Genomic DNA, 24,050 nt, shown 5'->3' with positions numbered 1-24,050 from the left:
AACGGAGCAAACTCGCCGCAATACTGTGCTATCCTGATAAATTGTCTACCAACCTCGGTGTCTGAAGCAATTAAGACTAACAATATGGACTGGTCAGAGAATAGTCCCAGCCAGATGGCCAGGGCAGTGAAATATTATTGGAAAGAGAGTAAGAGTCAGGAGAGTCAGCCCCAGGTCAAGGTCAAGACTGAGTACGTGATAAAAAGGAAGAGCCAAAGCCCACCCAAGATGTGATAGGATATCAGACGGAGCCCCAGTACTGCGTCCCAGGGTGGGTTGATAGACAAGGGTACAGAGATACCAGCCATCCCAACGGACCAACCGTCCCTAATTATGGCCCACCCTACGCTCCCCCAAGACAAAATTTCGGCGATAGAGGAAGAGGAGGGAGGCAAGCAGGGTCAGATACCTGTTTTAATTGTGGCCAGCAAGGCCATTGGAGCAGGGAATGTCCCTCCCGAAGACAAGGAAGAGGGGGCCACATGCAAGGACAACAGGGAGGTTGGCAGGGAAATCGGGGACGAGGAAGATATACAGACTTCTCCCAGAATAATCCGTTTCCCCAGTACTGACTAGCCAACCTCGTGGCGAACGGGTTCCAGTCGGACAAGGAGCCCGTTCTATCCCTGCTGATTGAAGGGAGCCGACATACGTTTCTGGTAGACACCGGAGCTGCTATGTCATCTGTCCGATCAGAGCTCAATCTCCCTAAATCTGGGGAGACACAAAGCCTGTCCGGATTCCAAGGACAAGTGTGCCAGTACCCGATATCAGAACCAGTTGAAGTAACATTTCGAAATGAGTCTGTAAAACACCAATTCGTAATCACAGATGGGCTGGATTGCAATCTCATGGCCAGAGACCTGTTATGCGCATTTCAATTAAGAAGCATCAAGAAGCATTGTACTACTATCAACCCAGCATGTTTTCTCACAGAACCACCCCTCGAACAAACAGACCCAGGACATGATTGTCTATTTTTAATCAAGGAAGATACCTCTGTCAGGGAGGATCTATCTGATGCCCCAATACAGAGTCCTGACACAACCATGTATGTAGATGGAAGTGCGTCCGTCAGTCCCCTTGGGAAAAGACTTTCTGGATATGCAATCGTAGATCAGGACAGTAATACTTTGGAGTCGGCTGCCTTTGAACTTCCGTATTCCGCCCAACAAGCAGAACTGTTCGCATTAATACGAGCTTGTATCTTAGGGAAGGACTTAAAGGTTAATGTTTATACAGACTCGAGATATGCCTTCGGAGTGGTTCATGATTTCGGACAATTATGGAAAAACAGAGGGTTCCTAACCTCTGCAGGAACACAGATATCCCATCAGAAATTAGTATCTGATTTGCTACAAGCCCTCATGCTACCAAAACAGATCTCCGTGATATAGTGCTCCGCACACACAGCAGGACAGACCCCTGTAGATATAGGGAATAGATGCGCTGACCAGGGAGCGAGGGAAGCGTCCCAGGAACAACGAGTGGTTGTGCCTAGAATGATGAGCCAGACTAAAAGCTCAAATAAAAGCAAGTCTCCCTCGGAAAAGCCAATGCCAACCATCCAAGACGTCATTAAGTTACAGGAGGACACTCCTGACCGTGATAAGGGACTGTGGAAACAGCTCGGTTGTACATATGATTGTGTGTCTAAATTATGGGTCACCCCTGCCGAGCAAACTTGTATGTCAGATGAGCTAGCATTATGGGTTATTGAATGTATACACTTTGCAACTCATTGTGGTGCCAGAGCAACTAGTGAGACGTTATTAGCTACATGGTGGCATCCTAGATTACAAGCTCTGGCTCAAGATATTAGCAGTCGCTGCCTCATTTGTCAGCAGCATAACCCGGGAAAAGGCATACCTTGTGAAATGGGTAAGACGCCGTTACCCACGGGTCCCTTTGAGACCCTCCAGATGGACTACATTGAATTAGAAAGGTGTCAGTGTTATAAATATGTACTGGTTATTGTTGATGTATTTAGTAAGTGGATTGAGGCCTACCCGACTACGGATAACAAAGCCTCCACTGTTGCAAAAGTTTTAATGAGAGAAATTATTCCCAGGTACGGAATTCCAAACCGATTAAGTTCAGACAACGGCCCTCACTTCGTGGGTCAGGTAACCAAGGAGTTCTGCACTCAAATGGGCATCCAACAGCAGCTACATTGTGCTTACAGGCCACAGGCCGCCGGACTGGTCGCGCGGGCTAATCAGACCTTGAAAAATAAACTTGCCAAATTACAGGCCGAGACGGTAACTACATGGCTCAAATTACTCCCCGTGGCCTTGTTCCAAATACGCACTACCTCGGCTGGTGCAGCAAGATTAAGCCCTGCTGAAATCATATATGGCAGACCTCTCAAAACCCCGTGGAACCAGGAAGTCCCAAAGACTGTCCACTTTCACCACATGACGGCAGAAATGACTAACTATATTTTGTCGTTAACCAGGGCATTGAAAAGTTTGCACTCCCGGGTACGCGCTGCTTACATCGACCTCCCTCCTATAGTCAGTCCGTCCCAGGTCGAGCCTGGAGCGTATGTATTAATCAAGAATTGGACGCGAAAAGGATTGGAACCTCGTTGGGAAGGACCCTATCAAGTCCTACTCACCACCCCAACTGCTGCCAAAGTAGAGGGAAAGAGTGCTTGGGTTCACCTCCGCCACTGTAAAATTGTCAGTAATGCTATGCCTGAAACTTAAAGAATGCTAACCTCTCTTGCTTCCAAGAAATCTCTCCCTAAACAGACGTGCCGCGCCGACCAGCCATGCAGACGTCGCTGTGGATCCTCTCTATCAGTGTCCTGATCACCCTTGGAATAACTCGACAGCCCAGAAGGAGGACATGCCGGCGGAACCAGCCCAAGCGGGTACACCACCTATGCCACGGAGACGTGCTTCGGTGCAATGATGATAACCCAGGCGGGTTCGGGAAATGGAACGTGATCAACTGGGACACCTACATTGGGCTTATTAGACAGCCCCACCGCTCGCTAATGCTGAGATACATACACACAGGAACATTGCCATGCCATTGGACCAAGTGTAAATTTGATTACGTCTGTCGACGCCAGGTGACCAAGTCTGTTACTGCAGGACCATGCAACCGAACTACCGATACCAAAGGACAAAGGTGTTATCCAAAGTCCAACCAGGAAAAGAAAAGAAAAGAAATGGACTGCCCCCTATGAGCAGCTTCGACTATTCGAGGGTAGAAGGTATCCTCACAAAGAGACATGAACGAGATCTCCAACACACTTTCCCTGAAGAAACCCCGACGGGCAACCTATTCCTCCAGACTCACGCAGCCCTATACTCACCAGAGTCAATTGTTTGTTATCCGCCCCTGATATCTGTTGAGGGGGTGTTTGCCCCAACCCCAGTTATTGTTCCCCCGGACTTTCTTTTAGATGCTCACCTTCTCCCTCCCACAACCAATATAACAATACCCTATACCTTAACCCCGCCCGCCAATTGCCTGAAACTAAGCAGGAACCCTGGTGGCTATGAGAATTGTTGGAATGGGACGGGCTATGGTTGTAGGTCAGTATGGGTTAAGCAGAACTACACCTGCTTGGTGACATGCTGCCTCCACCATCAGTGTACGGTAGGACCAGACACCGGTAGCCGCACATGTGAGCAATCCGTATGTGTGTCAATAACCGAAGGAGTACAAGTTTTATGTGGAGAAGGGGATGGGACAACTCTGAAGGTAGGGGGAGAAACCTTTATGCTAGTAAAAATAGCTAATACCCAGCCTACTGATACTCGTGAGATCCAAGGTTTTGACTATTTCCTTCCCCCGAGCCATTTAAGCACAAGGCAGAAACACATATCCGTGATATATACCAAACCAGGCTACTTTTTCTTGAGCCAAGGAAGAGCTACTAATTACATGGTAATAGATACCGCTCCCCAGACGGTAGCCATCGCTACCTTAACCCCTACCACAGTACCCTGCCCCTCTCAATGGACATCCCACCGAAAAATAGTAGTCAGGGCAGCCTCGAAAGAGTTTTGCTCCAAGTGGAAAGATCCTGAATCCCTAGGAGGACACGGAACCTCTATAGGATATGGATTTGCTGGCCTGTTCTCTATAGGCTATACTGGAGCCTATCTGGCCGCCAATAACCGGAACTACCTTATCTGTGGCCTCACCATCCTGGGTAATGCTACCATGGGGGCCCTCGACGCAGTCACTAAAGAATTGTCGGAACTCAGGTTATTCACTATGCAAAACAGATATGCCCTAGACTACCTGCTGGCCCGAGAAGGTGGTGTCTGTGCAATAGTAAAAGGTAAATGCCTTATGGGAGTCCGAGACCAGACAGAGAACATCACCCGCTTTATCACTAAGATAAGGGAACAAATGGATAATATGAAGGAAGCAAGTAACTGGGGAGATTGGGGATTTGGAGGATGGTATGACTGGTTGGTAAATATGGCAATGTACCTAGTAGTTGCAATCGCCTGTATTTTTATTGGACTAGCAATCATGAAATGTGTGCTAGGAAGAATGCAGCTAGCTTTGGAGAAAATAGGTAGCCCAAAGATGTTAATGGTAAGACTGACCAATGAATGTGAAATGAAGGAAGTAAAGTACGATGACAATGAAGAATTTGATCGACTGAATAAAATAGACGTAACCGAATAACGGTTGGTTATCATAGAATGATAAAAGGAGGGAATGAGAATACCAAGGTCAAGGAAATAGAAACAAGAAACTGTGAAGGCAGCAAGAAGTAAAATAAAAAGGCTAAACTGATCTTTGGCTGCTAATATGGCTGGCGCCCACAATGTTACACCTTGCTGTTAGAAACAATGTAAGGCAGAGTGCAGAAGTTATACAGACAATAGGCGATCAGAAAACACATTACCGTGATTGCAAACGCATTACCATAATGTTTAGGTGATCAGGAACCCATTACCAGGATATTTACTTAACTGTAACCCATTCAGTAAAATGTGACTTCTTTATTTCAAACTGCCAGGCCAGGAAGTCAAATTAACTGTATACGTGCACAGCTCGGGATTGGTGCAGACTGTACGATGTGTTAATGTCTTCTCAAATGCAAGTATAATAATGTAACACACTGTAGGACAAACTGCTTGCTCTGTTGGATTCGCAGACTCTTGCAGGAGTCGGTGTCGATATATCAGAGTAAGACTCCGCGGATAATAAATCGTTTGAATTCTCCAGTTGTTCGACTCAGTGTTTACTGAACCAGACTGAGGGTAAAAGAATCCGTTCCAACAAGGGGAGTTGGATTTATGACTCTATAGGCTGGCTTACTTAAGTCAGGTCACGTGCGCACACACACACACACACAAAGTTTGAAAAATTTGTACCCGTGAGCCCTGGATTTTTCTTGCTCATGGTGTGGTCCTTTGTGAATTTCACTCTCTGGTGAGCCTCTACGCAGGCATCGCACAGCCACTCCGCGCATTCGACACAGAAGCTGGAGGACACAGCGTTGTCTTCGCAGCTGGTACACACCTGGGGGGGAGGGGGGGGGGGGGGGGGGGGAAAGACAATGGAAGAATATTAAAATCAGCACACAGGTCCAAGTGCAGACGACTTGCTCTACGGGACACGCTTCCATCATCCCACTTGAGGAATATGCTTGCTTGCAGGCTGGTCATTTGATTTTCAGAGTCATTGCAGAATTTAGAAGACCCAATGTTTTAACGTATGCTCACACTATACATTGTTTATACAGCAGCTGGAACCACCATGGAGATATCACTTTAAATGAAGGTCACTCGTGGATTTGTGTGTGTGGGGGTGGGGGTTCTTATCCTCAATAATCAGATGTGGCACCCATTCTCGCATGTATTGAACCCAGTATAGTCACACTAACCAAAAATCGCTGGTATCTTAGCAGGTCACGTGCGACAAAGCCTCCTATCTCGGGCGAAGGAAAATGGGAGCAGAGAAAAGGGAAGATGATGCCCTGTAGATATTGGAGAGGGAGAGGAAAGTCTAGGGGAAAGCACAGTGAGTAAAAAGAACTCCCGATTTTATATTAAAAATACACGCTCATAAAAATGTTGATTTTTTTTTTTTTACAAGCCAACAGTTTATCCCCCGAGACTCTCCAAGTTGCTTCATGACAAAACTAATAAGATGCGCGTCCCCAGTAAGCAAGCACGCTTTGCCACGGTCAGGTGGCTGCACATCAACTCCAAGGCCGTTTCCCCAATGGAGCTTCTCCAGATGACTCGTCGGTGACCACAGGGAGCAGCCTAACAAGGAGGAGGATGAGCCAACCTGGAGCAAATTCATATTGTAAAGAGCACGCCAAATCTCTCGTCTTCCTGCCCGTGCTCTTATGATGGAAGTACCGTCTCAGTGCTGATTATTAATTCTCTCCACAGCCAAACACGGATCCCCGCGTCTTCAATTAACTACTTCATTTTACAACTGCACCTCAAGTCCTTGCCATCAGACTCTTCCTCTGCCAACTCCCTCATTCTTATCACAGATCGCAATGCCCCAGCAACCACAAAGCAGCTTATACTGTTCCAATTTACAGTGATCTGAAAAATAAATTCTGTCTGCTGGCATTTCAGTGAGCAGCCCAGTATATTTACAAATGAACATCCTCTGGCAGCCCCACAACACCAACCCCACCTCCCCCGCCGCCTCTACCCCAGGCCTTAAAAACCTCTGTTCCGCTGACTCTGGCCTCTTGTGTATCCCCCTCCCATCGCTCCACCATTGGCGACCATGCCTTCAAACAACTAGGTCCCACTATAACAACAGAAATTGCTGGAAAAACTCAGCAGGTCAAGCAACATCCGTGGAGAGAAATTTGAGTTGACGTTTCGGGTCAAAACCCTTCTTCAAAACTGGAAAGCAAACAAAATAGATCGAAGGCAGGGCTGCGATCGAACAAAAGAAGTAAAAGAGACAATAAAAGGTATTCGAAACCAGACGAGATGGTAATGGGCCAGTGGAGACAAAAGGCAGCTGAGATTAGGTGTGAAGTGTGCTGGCAGGATAGGAGACAGCTGCCAGGTGGGAGAGAGAAACAAAAGGAAAGGGGGGGGGGGGGGGGGGGAGGAAGACCCAAAACAAAGGGGTGGAATTCCGCCCCTAAACTCCTTTGCTCTCCAATTCCCTCTCCACCTTCAAGACCCTCCTTAAAAACCACATCTTTGACCAAAGCTTGTGGTCGGTCACATCTAATCTCTTTAGCTCGCCGTCCATTCCCCTCCCCAACCCCTCGGTGAAGTGCAATTGGACTTTTTATTTTACATTAAAGGTGCTATGTAACAGTCGAACATATTTTATTTTCTTCTCCAATCAGCCGCCTTATCTCCAGAAGGTAATAATTCATGCAGGGGCACAATTCCATTAGTCACACACCAGTTCCTGGTAACTTTTAAAAAAAAATTAGGTGCAAGCCTGGACAGTGAAAGAAAGACTTGCATTTCTATAGCGCCTTTCACAACCTCAGGACATCCCAAATCGCTTTAGTCAATGAAGTACTTCTTTTTAAGTGTAGTCACTGTTGTAATGTAGGAAACGTGGCAGCCAATTTGCACACAGCAAGCTCCCACAAGCAGCAATGTGATAACCAGATAATCTGTTTTTTTAGTGATGTTGATATAGAAACATAGAAGATAGGAGCAGGAGGAGGCCATTCGGCCCCTCGAGCCTGCTCCACCATTCAATGAGATCATGGCTGATCATCCAAATTCAGTACCCTGTCCCTGCTTTCTCCCCATATCCCTTGATCCCTTTAGCCTTAAGAAATATATCTAACTCCTTCTTGAATATATTTAATGAAATTGGCCTCAACTGCCTTCTGTGGTAGAGAATTCCATAGGTTCACCACTCTCTGGGTGAAGAAATTCCTCCTCATCTCTGTCCTAAATGGCTTACCCCTTATCCTTAGACTGTGACCCCTGGTTCTGGACTCCCCCGCCATCGGGAACATCCTTCCTGCATCTAGTCTGTCTAGTCTTGTTAGAATTTTATAGGTTTCAATGAGATCCCCTCTCATTCTTCTAATCTCCAGCGAATATAAGCCCAATCAACCCAATCTCTCCTCATACGTCATTCCTGCCATCCCAGGTATCAGTCTGGTGAATCTTCGCTGCACTCCCTCCATGGCAAGAACATCCTTCCTCAGATAAGGTGTGGTCTCACCAAGGCCCTGTACAACTGCAGCAAGACATCCTTGCTCCTGTACTTGAATCCTCTCGCTATGAAGGCCAACATACCATTTGCCTTTTTAACCGCCTGCTGCACCTGCATGCTTACCTTCAGCGACTGGTGCACAAGGACATCCAGGTCTCGTTGCACTTCCCCTTCTCCCAATCTATTGCCGTTCAGATAATAATCTGCCTTCCTGTTCTTGCCACCAAAGTGGATAACCTTGCATTTATCCACATTATACTGCATCTGCCATGCATCTGCCCAATCACCCAACCTGTCCAAATCATACTGGAGTTTCTCTGCATCCTCCTCACAGCACACACGCCCACCCAGCTTTGTGTCTTCTGCAAACTTGGATATTACATCTAGTTCCCTCGTCTAGATCATTAATATATATTGTGAATAGCTGGGGTCCTAGCACCGATCCCTGCGGTACCCCACTAGTCACTGCCTGCCACTCTGAAAAAGACCCGTTTATTCCAACTCTTTGCTTCCTGTCTGCCAACCAGTTCTCTATCCCAGTCAGTACCTTACCCCCAATCCCATGTGCTTTAACTTTACACGCTAATCTGGGGATAACTCCCCTGCTCTTTTTCGAAATAGTGCCATGGGATCTTTTATGTCCACCTGAGGGGGCAGACGGGGTCTCAGTTTAACGTCTCATCCGAAAGACGGCACCTCCGACAGTGCAGCACTCCCTCAGCACTGCACTGGAGTGTCAGCCTAGATTTTTGTGCTCAAGTCTCTGGAGTGGGACTTGAACCCACAACCTTCTGACTCAGAAGCGATAATAATGGAACGATTAACAATAGGGACATCAGACAAGCCTGATCCTGTTGCACACGCATACCTCCAACAGGGACCACTACATACTAATAAGGAGGGACTACCCTGTTCAATTCCCTCACAATCTGGGGCTACTGGGTGTGTTGATAAGCTATTCGTCTGTTTGGGGGCCGTGGAGGGGGGAAAGAGAGGAAAGAGGAGGGACATTACAGCACAACTTAATCCATCTATGCCCGACATCCAAATAACCGCACTGTGTAACAAGGTTTGCCAGACAGCAACCTGGAGCAGGAACCCTGGCTGGATTTTCCCTTGCCTAACCCAGGGACACTGAAACCACTTGTAGTGCCCTAACCACTGGTGCTGTTCGGATTGATTCAAATGACCAAGTGAACCAAGTTCTACCATGTGGCATTTGGGCCAACTGGGGAGAGGCTCAAGCTCATGGAAGAAAAATGTAAAGATGGTTAAAAGTGAAGAGAGGTGTGGAGGCAGGACTGCATTCTGCTGGACGTCAAACTAACAGCGGTCACACTGTTGTGTTTATGCTTACAAAGGTATTTACTTTTTTTTCTATGAAGGTAAAATAAAATTTGAGTACAATCAAGCAGGCAAGATATTCTTGTTCCAACGGTTTCACTGAATTCCTGATTAGCAAGCCCTGTGAAACATTACGCACGAATCAAATGGGAACAGTGAACAGGTCACTGGTAAAACCAGTCACTTGGGAGAAATGATTCCTCGCCATTTAAACTGCAACAGGTATCTTTAGGAAAATTGTAGTGTGCATTGAAATTATTCGACTGCACAAACGTGGCCCGTTTTGCTTATTCAAATCATCGTCTGAAACAGTTTCAGGATATGAAAAAATAGGCAAATATCTCCCTATAAACAATGCAGTTGATAAGTATAGTCAGCTTCCCATCTAACATCATAATCAACTTTATTGTCATTGTTAGTGCACAAGTGCAGTACAACGAAATGTAGGCTTGCGGCTCCCGAGAGTGTACATTTAGATTAAGACATTTAAACATTCAACACACATTTGGCTTGTAATACATTAACATAAACATAACCATAATAAAGTGCATTGGCAGATGTGCAGGCTTTAGAGTTTATTTGTGGAGTTCAGTAGGATGACAGCCCTGGGAAAGAAGCTGTTCCTAAATCTGGTCGTACGGGTGCGAATGCATCTGTAGCGTCTCCCAGATGGCAGGAGGGCGAACAGACTGTGGCTGGGGTGGGTAGGGTCTTTGATGATGGACCGTGACCTCCGTAAACAGCGTTTCTGGTATATGTGCTCTATGGTCGGTAGCCGGGTGCCGGTAATGCGTTGGGCAGTTTTGACTACCCGCTGCAGGGCTTTCCGGTCATAGTAGCTACAGCTGCCATACCATACTGTGATACAGTTCGTCAGGATGCTCTCTATTGTGCAGCGGTAAAAGTTAGAGAGGATCAGGGGTGACAGGTTACATCCCTTCAGCCTCCCTAGGAAATATAGGCGCTGCTGGGCCTTCTTCACCAGAGAGGAGGTATTGAGGGACCAGGAGAGCCGCATGGACAATCAGTGAGTAACAGAAATCAGTTGCATGTTTCCTGCTAAGACAGAGGAACTACATGGACCCTGCCAAAGTTAGTGTGGGAGGAATGCTACATTAAAATTCTTTACAGGTTATAATGGAACTTCCAGTAAGATCGGGGAAAATAAATGTTACCATAAGAAACAGGAGCAGGAGTCGGCCATTCGGCCCCTCGAGCCTGCTCCTCCATTGAATAAGATCATGGCTGATCTACGACCTCAACTCCACTTTCCTGCCCGATCTCCTTATGCCTTGATTCCCCTAGAGTCCAAAAATCTATCTACAGGAAACTTTCGATTTACCGGCACCTAAATAAACGGAAATCTCGGTTAACTGGCAAAATTCAGGAGTAGGTTCAGGTAAGTTTTATTACTTGCCTTTCTTGATCTGTTGCTGTGCAAGGGTGTGGCTGCAGCTGTTGCTAAGCTACAGAGATGCTTGCAACTTGTGACCATTGTTCTGAACCTGTTGCTAAGCAACAGGGTTTGTTGCTATCTTTTACTATAGCTTTCGGTTATCCGGAATTTTTGATGAACCGGCACGACGTCGGTCCCGTCGGTGCCGGATAAAAAATAAGTTTCCTGTATCTCAGCCTTGAACATACTCAACGATTCAGCATCCACAGCCCTTTGGGGTAGAGAATTCCAAAGATTCACAACCCTCCGTGTGAAAAAAATTCCTCCTGCTCTCAGTCTTAAACGGCCGACCCCTTATCCTGAGACTATGATCCCTGGTTCTAGACTCTCTAGCCAGGGGAAACAGCCTCTCAGCATCCACCCTGTCGATCCCCCTCAGAATATTATATGTTCGAGATAAGGAAGATCCAATGAACTAGTACAAGAATAAAAAGAAATCCAAATCAGTAATGCAAGTCCCTGCATTGCCTGGTTACCGGGACACAGGGAGTTCCATGAGCTTCTCTGGCTTTACTGAAAGTGCATCTGTCATAGGTTCTAAGTGGCCTGGAGAGCACGCGGGAGACAAACAGAAATCACTGGAGATGACTCAGTGTTGAAGCAAGTCTTCCATAATCTTTCCTACATTTTCAGTGACTTTGAGTGCTCCTGCCCTCAGAACTTTCCTACTCACTGTCGTTTTGGGATTTACTAAAGAAAGAAAAAAACTTGCATTTATATAGCGCCTTTCACGACCTCAGGGCGCCCCAAAGCACTTTACAGACAACGAAATACTTTTGAAGTGTAGTCGCTGTTGTAATATAGGAGCCAATTTGTGCAGAGCAAGCTCCCACAAACAGCACTGTGATAATGACCAGATAATCTGTTTTAGTGATGTTGGTTGAGGGATAAATATTGGCCCCAGGACACCGGGGAGAACTCCCGCTGCTCTTCTTCAAAAATCTTTATGTCCACCTGAGAGGGTGGACGGGGCCTCGGTTTAATTATTTTTTTATTCATTGATGGGATGTGGGCGTCACTGGCTAGGCCTGCATTTAGTGCCCATCCCTAATTGCCCTTGAGAAGATGGTGGTGAGCCGCCTTCTTGAACCGCTGCAGTCCATATGGTGTAGGTACACCCACAATGCTGTTAGGAAGGGAGTTCCAGGATTTTGGCCCAGCGACAGTGAAGGAACGGCGATACAGGTCCAAGTCAGGATGGTGTGTGGCTTGGAGGGGAACTTGTAGGTGGTGATGTTCCCATGCGTCTGCTGCCCTTGTCCTTCTAAGTGGTGGAGGTCGTGGGTTTGGAAGGTGCTGTTGAAGGAGCTTTGGCGAGTTGCTGCAGTGCATCTTGTCGATGGTACACACTGCAGCCACAGTGCGCCGGTGGTGGAGGGGGTGAATGTTGAAGGTGGTGGATGGAGTGCCAATCAAGCGGGCTGCTTTATCCTGAATGGTGTCGAGCTTCTTGAGTGTTGTTGGGGCTGCACTCATCCAGGCAAGTGGAGAGTATTCCATCACACTCCTGACTTGTGCCTTGTAGATGGTGGAAAGGCTTTGGGGGAGTCAGGAGGTGAGACACTCGCCGCAGAATTCCCAGCTCCTGGCCTGCTCTTGTAGCCACAGTATTTATATGGCTGGTCCGAAAGACGGCACAAAACAGCAGTTAGAATAAACCTGGCCCAGGATGGCACGATCTCTAACCATGGACTCTCCAGTAAAGTTGGAGGAGCCTTTACAGTTGTGGGGAGGGTAGATGATTACTGGTCTGCCACCATGCCCTGCGTTGGTTCCTAGCTTGCATTATATGCTTACAGGACTGGGTTCAAATAAACCTGAAGAGAAACGGTTCCCTTTTACGAGATCACTGGATCGGTTCTTTATTCTTGTCCCTACTGTTGCAGCAGCTGTGTGCGCATTCAATTCTCTCTCAAACAGCTTACCCAACGAAGAGTTACCTTCAGGAGAACGCTCCCTCCACTGGATACGCACATTAACAAAATCATCTTAAAACTGCAGCTTCTGCACGAAGCACTGTAACCAACTGCAAAGTGTAATTATTCAAAACATATAAAGTTACAAAATTCTCTACAGTTTGAGATTATCCAGCCCTCTATTTTCTACATGCACACCAGGTTTTAGGTTGGCATAACCACGGTTTTACTTGTACCATCTGCAGTTCTGTGGCAAAAGGCCAGGGATCAAATCCTATCCCACTCGATGTAGTGTACCTCTGTTGTATTGTTGGCTCACACTTTCACAAGTTCATACCGATGGGAAACCTGAAATAATTCAAGACAAGTCACACACCTCACAAGCCTGAGGTTGTATTTGGTGCCAAGTGTCATGTGGAAGGGTCCAGCTCCTTGCTCGCAGTCTCCAAGTGGGCTTGCAGCAGGAATTTGGATGGGCGCCCTATCAATTTGGGACGTCTGCAAACAACTTGACCCAGGGAGCCTCAGGAGAGACCAAAAAAAATCATCTGAAGCACTCCATCCGAGTACGGCCTTCTGTTCCATGTCGAGTTGCTTCGACTCCTCCAGAGGAACTGCAGCTCTACTCTGAACAGCACTCTTGTCTGGCCAGAAGACAAGCAGCAAGTGAGTTGATGGCTGGTTGCCTTCCAAAGTAAGTACAAACAGAAAACTCAAAGCCCCAACCTGGCCTACCTCAGCCCCAGGCTACGGTACTCAATACAGCCCATCTGGCTTGGCTGTCACTGGTGTTGTCTGGAAGCAACTTTGCCTGATACTGCAGACCACATAGCTTGCCCCTTCCCCCACCCAATACCCAAGGGTGCCTGTGACAGCAATCATGCCATCTTTGCTTATTGTGGTACCCGTAGGGCGCCGGGCAAGGGATCTGGGCAATGCTGTAGGCCAACAAGGCATTGGGCGCTTTCAGGGTTGTAGGTCGCGGGCGGGGGAGGAAATCATGGTCAGAAGTTGTACTTTCTGGTCACGAATGAAAGTTATGCTTGGGGAGGGATCTGACCCAGAGTGGGAAGCATAGGGCAGAGGGTGAACGGGCGGAAAGGAACAGGCACTCAGGGTGGTCAGGGCAGGCGGCAGTAGGAGAGCAACGGAAAGAGTGGGGGTGCGGAGCGAGTAATGCGTGCTTGGGTGGGAAGGAGGAGTGCAAGCCGGAAAATCCTTCTCCAAACAGTTATGTAAAGTTTCTCTATTGTAAATAACAGGGGGGGGGGGGGGGCTTCCCCAAAGTGGGGAAACATTCAAGGGAATTCCCTGAAAACAGGTCAAAAGCCAGTGCCTCATCCTAAACTAGATCTGGCTTTTGAAGTGCGGGAGTAGGACTGCAAGCAGTATTGTGTGCAGTTTTGGTCGCCTTATCTGAGGAGGGATGTTCTTGCCATGGAGGGAGTACAGCGAAGATTCACCAGACTGATACCTGGGATGGCAGGAATGACGTATGAGGAGAGATTGGGTCGATTGGGCTTATACTCACTGGAGTTTAGAAGAATGAGAGGGGATCTCATTGAAACTTATAAAATTCTAACAGGACTAGACAGACCAGATGCAGGAAGGATGTTCCCGATGGCGGGGGAGTCCAGAACCAGAGGTCACAGTCTAAGGATAAGGGGTAAGCCATTTAGGACAGAGATGAGGAGGAATTTCTTCACCCAGAGAGTGGTGAACCTGTGGAATTCTCTACCACAGAAGGCAGTTGAGGCCAATTCATTAAATATATTCAAGGAGTTAGATATATTTCTTACGGCTAAAGGGATCAAGGGATATGGGGAGAAGGCAGGGACAGGGTACTGAATTTGGATGATCAGCCATGATCTCATTGAATGGCGAAACAGGCTCAAGGGGCCGAATGGCCTACTCCTGCTCCGATCTTTTATGTCTCTATGTTGTGGAACAGGGGCTTCTCCAAAGTCATGGGGAAATGCTTTTGGAAATCCTGGTCCAGCACTTCAAAAGCCACTTCACTGTAAGGCCACGAATGGGCTTCTGAACTGCAACATAGAGGCCCAAGGTGTCTCAAGAGTAGGGTAGATACACCGCAGCGACTAAGAGGGCCGGGGGGGGGGGGAAGAAAGTGAGAAATAGTGAGGAAAATGCAACATGGAGGCACAGGAATAATTCAGGAATATTTATCCATGGAGACTGTTCAAGAAATAAAAATGGCCGAGGTGAGGGAAGCACAATGGAGAAAAATAAAATGGTGACGGAGTTAGGAGACTCAACACAGTGCCAGCAGTGGTGGGAGGCATGAAACTACATCAAGACAACATGCCAAAAATGGTATTATAAATGTCAACAGACCACTTTTACATTTTATAAACAGGAAGTGAGATGTGTGCCATAAACACGACTCGGACATGATGCATTGAAAAATAAAGAAATTCGGCACAAAATGGCCCCAAGAAGAGTCAGGTCTGGGAGTTATGCGAAAGTCAATTGATAAATTAGTAAGAGGCAAGAGGGATGATAGAAAGGAAGATCGGAGACAACAGCAAGAGGGATCCAAATGTTTTTTTTTCATATAAAAGGTATGCACATTCCTATCAATTGGTAAGACACAAATTCTATCAATTCTAGACACCAAAGGCATCAAGGGGTGTGGGGAGAGAGGGGGAAATGGGTATTGAGATAGAGGATCAGCCATGATCATATTGAATGGCGGAGCAGGCTCGAAGGGCCGACTCCTGCTCCTATTTTTCGATGTTTCGGAGTGCAGCAGAAATATTATAAAGAACCAGGAACGGCAAAGGTTCTGAATGAAATAATCACATTGGACTTAAACACAGACAAATTCTGCCTTGTTGTTCAGCTCAGAAACCTAGGCCACATGCATACATCAGTAAAGTATATGCTATGAAGCAGCTCAAGGAATTCACGACACCTGGAGCAGATCACGTACATCCTAGAATTCTCAAGGAGAGAGGGGAAAAGGCAGGGTCTTGTTTTGTATTTCCAGTCTTTCATATAGGTGGTGTACCGAGGACCAGAGGATATCAAATGATAGTAGAAGAGTGAGACATGAATCTAGGAGCGCTCGACCGGTTAGCCCAGCAGGAGTGGGCAAGGTGCTTGAGAACTGTTATAAATCTCATCATCAAGAAACTACTTATGAAATAACACTGGATGGCCAGCTGGTGGCGCCGTCCAAGGAGTATAAATGCTCGGGCGTTGGCCCCAGCTTGCCTGGGACATTTTGTAAGACAAGGAACTGGTGAAGTACAACTAGACCTCCATGTTCTGAAACAAGTTGATTAAAGCCTTGCTTTATACTCAAACCAAGTGCGTAGTGAGTTTTATTACATCAAGAACATTCTATGGGATGCTATAATTGGAGTTCAACTAAAGGGCATAGAAGCCATAAAGAACAGTCAGCACTGATTTAGCGGGACTTAGGATTAAGTTATAAAGGTTTCTCAAGAACCAAATTGGTTTTCATTTGTGCAAATATTGACAGGAGACACATCAAGTCTTTAAGAAAAGTAAAGGAATGGATAATGTAACTTTCAACTGAACTACGCGCAGAGAAGTAGAAGACTCGAGTATAAAATGAACCGCAAGCAAAACTCCAGATCAGAAGGTTTCCCTTGGGAGTGATGGATGAAGGAACTAGGCTCCCATCGCAAGCACTTAATGTGCCAATTATCCTTCAGAAAAGAGCCAAATTAATATTTGGTTAGTTAACAGCTTTGAGACTTTGAAAGGAAAAAACTATGTAAACCATGATGATTTCTAAATTGCTGGGGCCTTGAAAATCTCAGGCAAGGAAACCGATAGAACAAAAGCAAATTATCCAGGATGTAATGTCAGAGCAGCACACTGGAGTTTTTGCTCGATTTACCTCAGCGGCAGGAACGGACTCGGCAGAACCTGTCCTCAGGAGTTGGAACAAGCTCAGCTCTCTGCTTCCTTATGATTATATGTGGAAGATAAGTGAATGAGGAAAAATAGGGTATTTTCTTCAACTAATCACCCACCACTGCCAGGGCAGGTATGATACTGGTCAACAATGTTCCCATTAAGCTGTACGGCCATGCAGCGCTCTGGAGGCCCCACGCAGGCTTTTGAATGGAAAAAAACGCATGCGTGAAAATTTGAATGGGCTGCACAGCCTGTTAAAGGGGCCTCGCACCCAAAAAAAAAATTTAAGGGAACATTGCTGGTCAGATGAGAAGTGAAGCTTCTTTCTACACTGCCCATGGACCATTCCCAGGTCTGGAACCTCAGGGGGTAAAGATGTAGGGTAAAAGTAGTCCTTGTAATCAACCACTCGCCTCATCATCTACAGATGCATGGTTGGCTTTGTCTGTACCGCACACAGCAACCATCATTCACGAACACAGAACTGCAGAGGGAAGTGTTGTGCATTGGTGCAATGGGTGGCGGAGGCCTGCGATAAGAGGGAAGCAATTAAAGTGCACGCTACCTGGATAGCTTTCCTGTTCGAGCCGCTGTCCAATTCGCCGATGTCCCTCAGGAAGTAGTTCTCTACGACGTCCTTTATGTAACATTGCTGCCTGCACACTGGGCAGTAAATGAGCCCTAGGGGACAGAGAGACAGGGAATTCAGCACGGTACCTTTTAACATAGTCCAGCACCATAATTTAAATGGCGAACTCTTTCCTATTAATTACTGTGCAGCATCACAAGGGTACATTTTCATACAAAGTTGCGCACGTAATTAAAAAAAGACATTTCAAACAAGGCTCGGCAGCTAGCGTAGTAAAACCTCAGGCGCACTCAAAGTTTTAGCGTGTTTCAATACGAGCATGGGTTTGGTTTAAGGCTTCCCAGTGGCTTCAGAGAGATGGGCTTCCCAAAGAGTCAAACTTTTGGTCGAAAACTTCACGTTCCCAACCAGGGCTCACGACAGCCCACAGGTCAAGTGGAAAGCCTGCAGGACCCCTAAAAATGGCAGCACTTTTGAATCAGATTGATGCAACTTGTTGAATAATTCCCGTGCGCACCCCAAGTATATGCCCAGAAAGAAACCCAGACAAACAAGTCAAAATCTCCAAGAATAGCACGCGCGGTAGCAAAGTAAAAAATAGCCCTCTCATTACAGTGATTAAGCAGCCTTTCATATAATTTTAATCTTTTACTCCTCTTGTAATCAGTGTGTCTTAACTGAGTGATTGCGTTAATTCCATTTATTTTCTGCGGTGGGGAGATTTCAGTTTTATTCATACGATTTTTGCATGCCCTGGCCTCCACTCCCCCAAATTAGAAATCCCCCCCACCAACTCACCATACACCAATATCTGGCACATGGGGCCAGCTGACAAACTGTGCAAAGATTTCCAATGCTCTGGACAGCCACAGCAAGGTGACCCAAGGTATCTCTTTCATTGGGAATTTTCTGTGTTTCCTCAAGATTAAGATTGGGAATACAGGAAACTCTCGATTTACCGGCACCTAAATAACCGAAAATCTCTGTTAACCAGCAAAATTCAGGAGTAGGTTCAGGTAAGTTTTACTTCACATTAGTGGCCGTTCCTGGATCTGTGGCTGTGTAATCGGGGTTCCTGCACCTGTTGCTAAGCAACAGGGACGCTTGGTCTGTGGCCCGGGTTCCTGCACCTGTTGCTAAGCAACAGGGAAGCCTGGGTTTGTTGCTGTGTACGGAGCTCTCGTACCTTTTAACTATACCTCTCTGTAATCCGGACTTTTTGATAAACCGGCACCACGCCGGTCCCGTCGGTGCCGGATAATAAAGAGTTTCCTGTACTTTCGAGATTACAGGTAGAAATCTGCTTCCGAGCAGTCCTTGGTAGCTGTGGCTCAGTGGGTAGCACTCTCGCCTCTTGAGTCAGAAGGTTGTGGGTTCAGTTGGCATTACTAAATTCCATTTAGAAAGGATAAGGTGGTGCCTCACTGGAGCATTAGCTGATACGATCCTGTTCTCACTCCTTATTAAGACCTACACAAAACACATCTTTGGTGGAACTACAGTAGAGGCCAATTAATTGGAACAAACACCCACAGCTTCAGGCTGCAGTTCTAACACCTCCTGCTCCACCGCAATGCCAATGTGCCCACTTACCCGCTGAACATGACGTGTCAACTTAGCAGATCCAGGAAACCTTACAAGTGCGAGTGTCCTGAAGACCGCGCAATTCTCCCAAACAGCAAGAAAGTATTTTCCATTAATAAAAGTACCCTACAATCTGCTGAGGCCCACCTGAACTGAATCCAATACCCTTTTATAAGTCACTTCTTGTAGAAGTGGTTCTCTAATACGGCAGAGCGCCCAGGGCTTTGGAATCTGCCCCATTTACATTGCAGCGCAGATTCCACAGTACCTACGGTAATGGAACATAGGAACAGGAGGAGGCCACTGAGCCCCTCAAGCCTGTTCCGCCATTCAATGAGATCGTGGCTGATCTGCAACCTAACTCCATATCCCTTAATACCTGTGGTTAATAAAAATCTATCAATCTCAGATTTAAAATTAACAATTGATCTAGCATCAATTGCTGTTTGCAGAAGAGAGTTCCAATCTTCTACCACCCTGTATGTGTAGAAGTATTTCCTAATTTCACTTCTGAAAGGCCTGGCTTTAATTTTTAGACTATGCCCTCTAGTCCCCAACCAGCAGAAATAGTTTCTCTCTATCTACCCTATCAGTTCCCCTGTCTACAATACCTTATTCTTGTTCTATGTCCATATTTATAACAGAAACTGTCTATGTAAAATTGTCACGCTGTAGTTATGACCTCCAGCCAATGGTGGTGCTGTAGAGCCTCAGTTTTACGTCATAACAGAAAATGCTGGAAAAACTCAGCAGGCCAGGTAACATCCGTAGAGAGAGAAATAGAGTCAACGTTTCGAGTCAAACTCTTTGTCTTGACAAAGAGTTTGACTCGAAACGTTGACTCGGTTTTCTCTCCACAGATGTTGCCTGGCCTGCTGAGTTTTTCCAGCATTTTCTGTTGTTATTTCGGATTTCCAGCATCCGCAGTATTTTGCTATCGTACTCAGTTTTACGTCTCCCAGCTCCCCGGCCAGTACTGTAGAGAAATTCCCATGCTCCAAACAAATCTACTACTCTGTTTCCCAAATTCCTGTAAGTTTTGCTATTTAACTATAAACAAATTAAAATCAAAATATATGAAAATAAAGACAGAATGAATCCCTTTAAAAATGAGGACTGAATTACATCTGGTCCAATTATCCCCTGCCCTCTAACCCTACTTCACTTGAAGATTACATTTGGTCTTCAGTCCCTTTGTGCAAAGCCACACAAGATCAACTAGTGTCAACGCAATGTCAAATATTTATCTGAAAACGCTGTGAAGCGCCTTGGAACATTTTACTACATTAAAGGCTATAGAAATGCAAGCTGTTGCAGAAATGCAAGAAAAGCCATTAAACCCTCCTGTCATCACTGGGCCTGTCAAATCAGTGAGCGGCTTGCTCTGCGGGCTGAAAATGACAGCAACCCTTTCAAGGGAGATTTCAAAAAGGGCAGTGACAAAGAATGGATGTAAAAGCAGAGCACGATTACACTGGTCTCCCACCAGACTGAGAAAGAGAACCTCGACATTAACATTTCCTGCAATACTCCACAATTATACATTTCCCTTCGGTTGCATGCAAGACATGCAAATTAATAAGCGTATCAGCTGGCAATCGCAAATTTGTTGTATGCAAATTAGTTTAATTGCAGTATGTCTCTCTTCTCCCTCCCATGTCTTAATGTGGCCATGGACTGCTAGTCCCACATGAATCGGATAACTCCGATTAAATACTGCAGTGTGCACCGTCCGTTCAAATCAGGAGAGCAGGATAAACGGGAGGAGGAGGAAGCCACTTAAATTGATCCAGCTCGTCTGTCGGCTAATACCCAATATATACCCTGTACAACACAATCTTTCAGCTAAAACCCAATACACACCTATAGAACATCGTTAACATACACCCCACCCGCTCAGTATCCAACTCCGTGCAAAAGCACCCGTCAGTCGTGGTTCAGTGGGTAACATTCTCGCCTCGGAGTCAGAAGGTTGTGGGTTCAAGTCCCAATCCAGAGGCTTGAGCACAAAAATCTAGGCTAACGCGCCCAGTGCAGTGCTGAGGGAGCGCCGCACTGTCGGAAGGGCAGTACTGAGGGAGCGTCGCACTGTCGGAGGTGCAGTCTTTCGGATGAGACGTTAAACCGAGGCCCCGTCTGCCCCCTCAGGTGGATGTAAAAGATCCCATGGCACTATTTCAAAGAAGAACAGGGGAGTTATCCCCGGTGTCCTGGGGCCAATATTTATCCCTCAATCAACATCATTAAAACAGATTATCTGGTCATTATCACATTGCTGTTTGTGGGAGCTTGCTGTGCACAAATTGCCTGCCACATTTCCTACATTACAACACTGACTACACTTCAAATGCACTTCATTGGCTGTAAAGCACTTTAGGATGTCCTGAGGTCGTGAAAGGCACTATATAAATGCAAGTCTTTCTTTCTTACTGTAAGATTCAATTTAAATGTTTTATTGTAGGGGATCTATAATGGATGGGCAGTTAATATAATTAGGGGACCTATGCTGTCAATTTTTTCCAGTAGATGCTACAAATGCATTTACAGGAAACTTTGTGATATCCGGCACCGACGGGATCGGCGTGTTGCTGATCTATCAAAACTGCCGGACATACAAAGTTAATGTTGAAGCATATGGAGGTTTTCATCTCCGTATCTGACAACAAATACTGTTGCATAGCAACAGCTTCTAAAGAGTCGGCTGCAGCTGCAAGCGTCTCTAGCTGAAGCTGTTGCTACAGACCTTGCAGTGCCTGACTGGGGAAAAAAAAGAACGAGATCTAAAAAAAACTTATAGAAAACGGCTCCTGATTTTTGCCGTTAGATCGAGTATTCCGGACATACAACCTCCGGATAAACCAAAGTTTCCTGTAGTTCAAAAAGAATCCTGGGCTTACACTGCATACACCTAATGGTCAATCACTGGACTAATGATCCGGAGACGTGAGTTCAAATCCCACCACAGCAGCTGGGGATTTTAAATTCAATTAAATAAATCTGGAATAATAAAAAGCTAGTATCAGTAATGGTGACCATGAAACTATTGGATTGTCGTAAAAACCCATCTGGTTCACTAATGTCCTTTAGAGAAGGAAATCTACCGTCCTGACCTGGTCTGGCCGATATGCGACTCCAGACCCACAGCAATCTGGTTGACTCTTAACTGCCCTCTGAAATGGCCTAGCAAGCCACTTGGTTGTATTCAAGGCGGCGGCTCACCACCACCTTCTCAAGGGCAATTAAGGATGGGCAATAAATGCCGGCCTTGCCAGCGATGTCCACGTTCAGAGAATGAATTTTTAAAAAGTCCAATCGAGAGGGCAGACAGGGCCTCAGTTTATCGTCTCATCCAGACGACGGCACCTCCAACAATGCAGTGCTCACTCAGTACTGCACTGGGATTGTCAGCCTAGATTATGTGCTCAAGTCTCTGGAGGGTGATCTCTGTAATACAGGAAACTCTTTTTATCCGGCACCGACGGGACCGGTGTGGTGCCGGTTGATCAAAAAGTCCGGATTACAGAGAGGTATACTTACTAAGGTACGAGAGCCCCGTACACGGCCACAGGTGCAGGAGCCCCGGTTACACGGCCACAGGTGCAGGAGCCCCGGTTACACGGCCACAGGTGCAGGAACCCTGGTTACACGGCCACAGGTGCAGGAGTCCCGGTTACACGGCCACAGGTGCAGGAATCCCGGTTACACGGCCACAGGTGCAGGAGTCCCGGTTACACGGCCACAGGTGCAGGAGCCCCGGTTACACGGCCACAGGTGCAGGAGCCCCGGTTACACGGCCACAGATCCAGGAACCCCGGTTACACGGCCACAGATCCAGGAACCCCGGTTACACGGCCACAGATCCAGGAACCCCGGTTACACGGCCACTAATATATAGTAAAACTTACCTGAACCTACTCCTGAATTTTGCCGGTTAAGAGAGATTTCCTGTACAATCTATTTCCTCATAAACCTTGCGGGACTCAAGTCAAGGAAAAAAAATTATATATATATATATATATATATTACATATAATATAGACGGACACGCAAGCAGCATCAACAGGATAGTCTCTATTTGACAAAGACTATATAAAAGGTATGTTATTTAAATAATGTACATATTTTTGCATATATAATGCTGGCCTTTCCAGCGACGCCCACATCACATGAGCGAATAAAAAAAAAACCTTGTGGACTTCATGTGAAAGCTTGTTATGCACACCCCCATAAAATCAGATCAGTATTCATGTCAAGATCGGCTTTCAATTTTTTCTGCACAGAAGACTCTTACAAATACAAACATATCCCCAGTGACCATTCCCTAATGTCTGAGCGACAATACCAGCTAATCAAAGAAAAACAGTGCTGTAATTGTAGAATGTTTTTTCATTAGCACATAGATTCTGTGTAGTAATAAAAAAAATTCAAGAACTAATTTATTAGTAAAAGTAAGCAAACACAGAATATAAAATAGAGTTCGCAAGACACTGCTTACAATGCGTGGTGTCCCCAGATATAAATCTGGTGACCTCGACAAACCTTCTTCGACAGCACCTCCCAAACCCGTGACCTCTACCGCCTAGAAGGACAAGGGCAGCAGGCGCATGAGAACACCACCACCGCCAAACTCCCCTCCAAGTCACACACCATCCCGACTTGGAAATATATCGCCATTCTTCCTTCATTGCTGGGTTAAAATCCTGGCACTCCCTCCCTATCAGCACTGTGGGAGTACCTTCATCTCACGGGCTGCAGTGGCTCAAGAAAGCGGCTCACTAACACCTTCTCGAGGGCAATTTGGAATGGGCAATAAATGCTGGCCTCGCCACCGATGCCCACATCGCATGAACAAATAAAAGATAACAACTTTGCGGACTTTCATGTGAAAACTTGTGTTGTGCACACCCCCATAAAATCAGTATTCATGTCAGATGCAAATGCATTTTTTAGGAATAGGATTCATATCTGAGCCTAGAGTGGTTTCTGGATTATTTGCATATCCAAATTGGATTAGATTGGTTTGCGTAAGTCATACCCTACATATTTTTCCAAGGATAGGACTTGTACTTTTGAGTTAACAGAGTAGGGTTTTC

At 46.2% G+C, this 24,050-nt stretch overlaps 1 protein-coding gene across 3 annotated transcripts in view; it reads right to left on the bottom strand.

The window, feature by feature from the left end:
• LOC147099556 (uncharacterized) overlaps positions 1-24,050 on the bottom strand; it is a 115,097-nt gene that overhangs the window by 52,414 nt on the left and 38,633 nt on the right. For all 3 annotated transcript variants that reach the window (XM_085969800.1, XM_085969801.1, XM_085969802.1), the window contains exons 2-3: positions 17,351-17,466; positions 5,358-5,505 (exon numbers count right to left, since the gene is read on the bottom strand). In XM_085969800.1, coding sequence (XP_085825926.1) covers positions 5,358-5,505; positions 17,351-17,466 — 264 coding nt within the window. The remainder of the gene's footprint in view (positions 1-5,357; positions 5,506-17,350; positions 17,467-24,050) is intronic.

Source organism: Somniosus microcephalus, chromosome 28 (genome assembly GCF_052327205.1).
Source record: "Somniosus microcephalus isolate GS21.2 chromosome 28, FLI_Smic_1.0, whole genome shotgun sequence".
Taxonomy (NCBI): Eukaryota; Metazoa; Chordata; class Chondrichthyes; order Squaliformes; family Somniosidae; genus Somniosus; species Somniosus microcephalus.
This window is presented reverse-complemented; position numbering and strand designations above follow the sequence as displayed.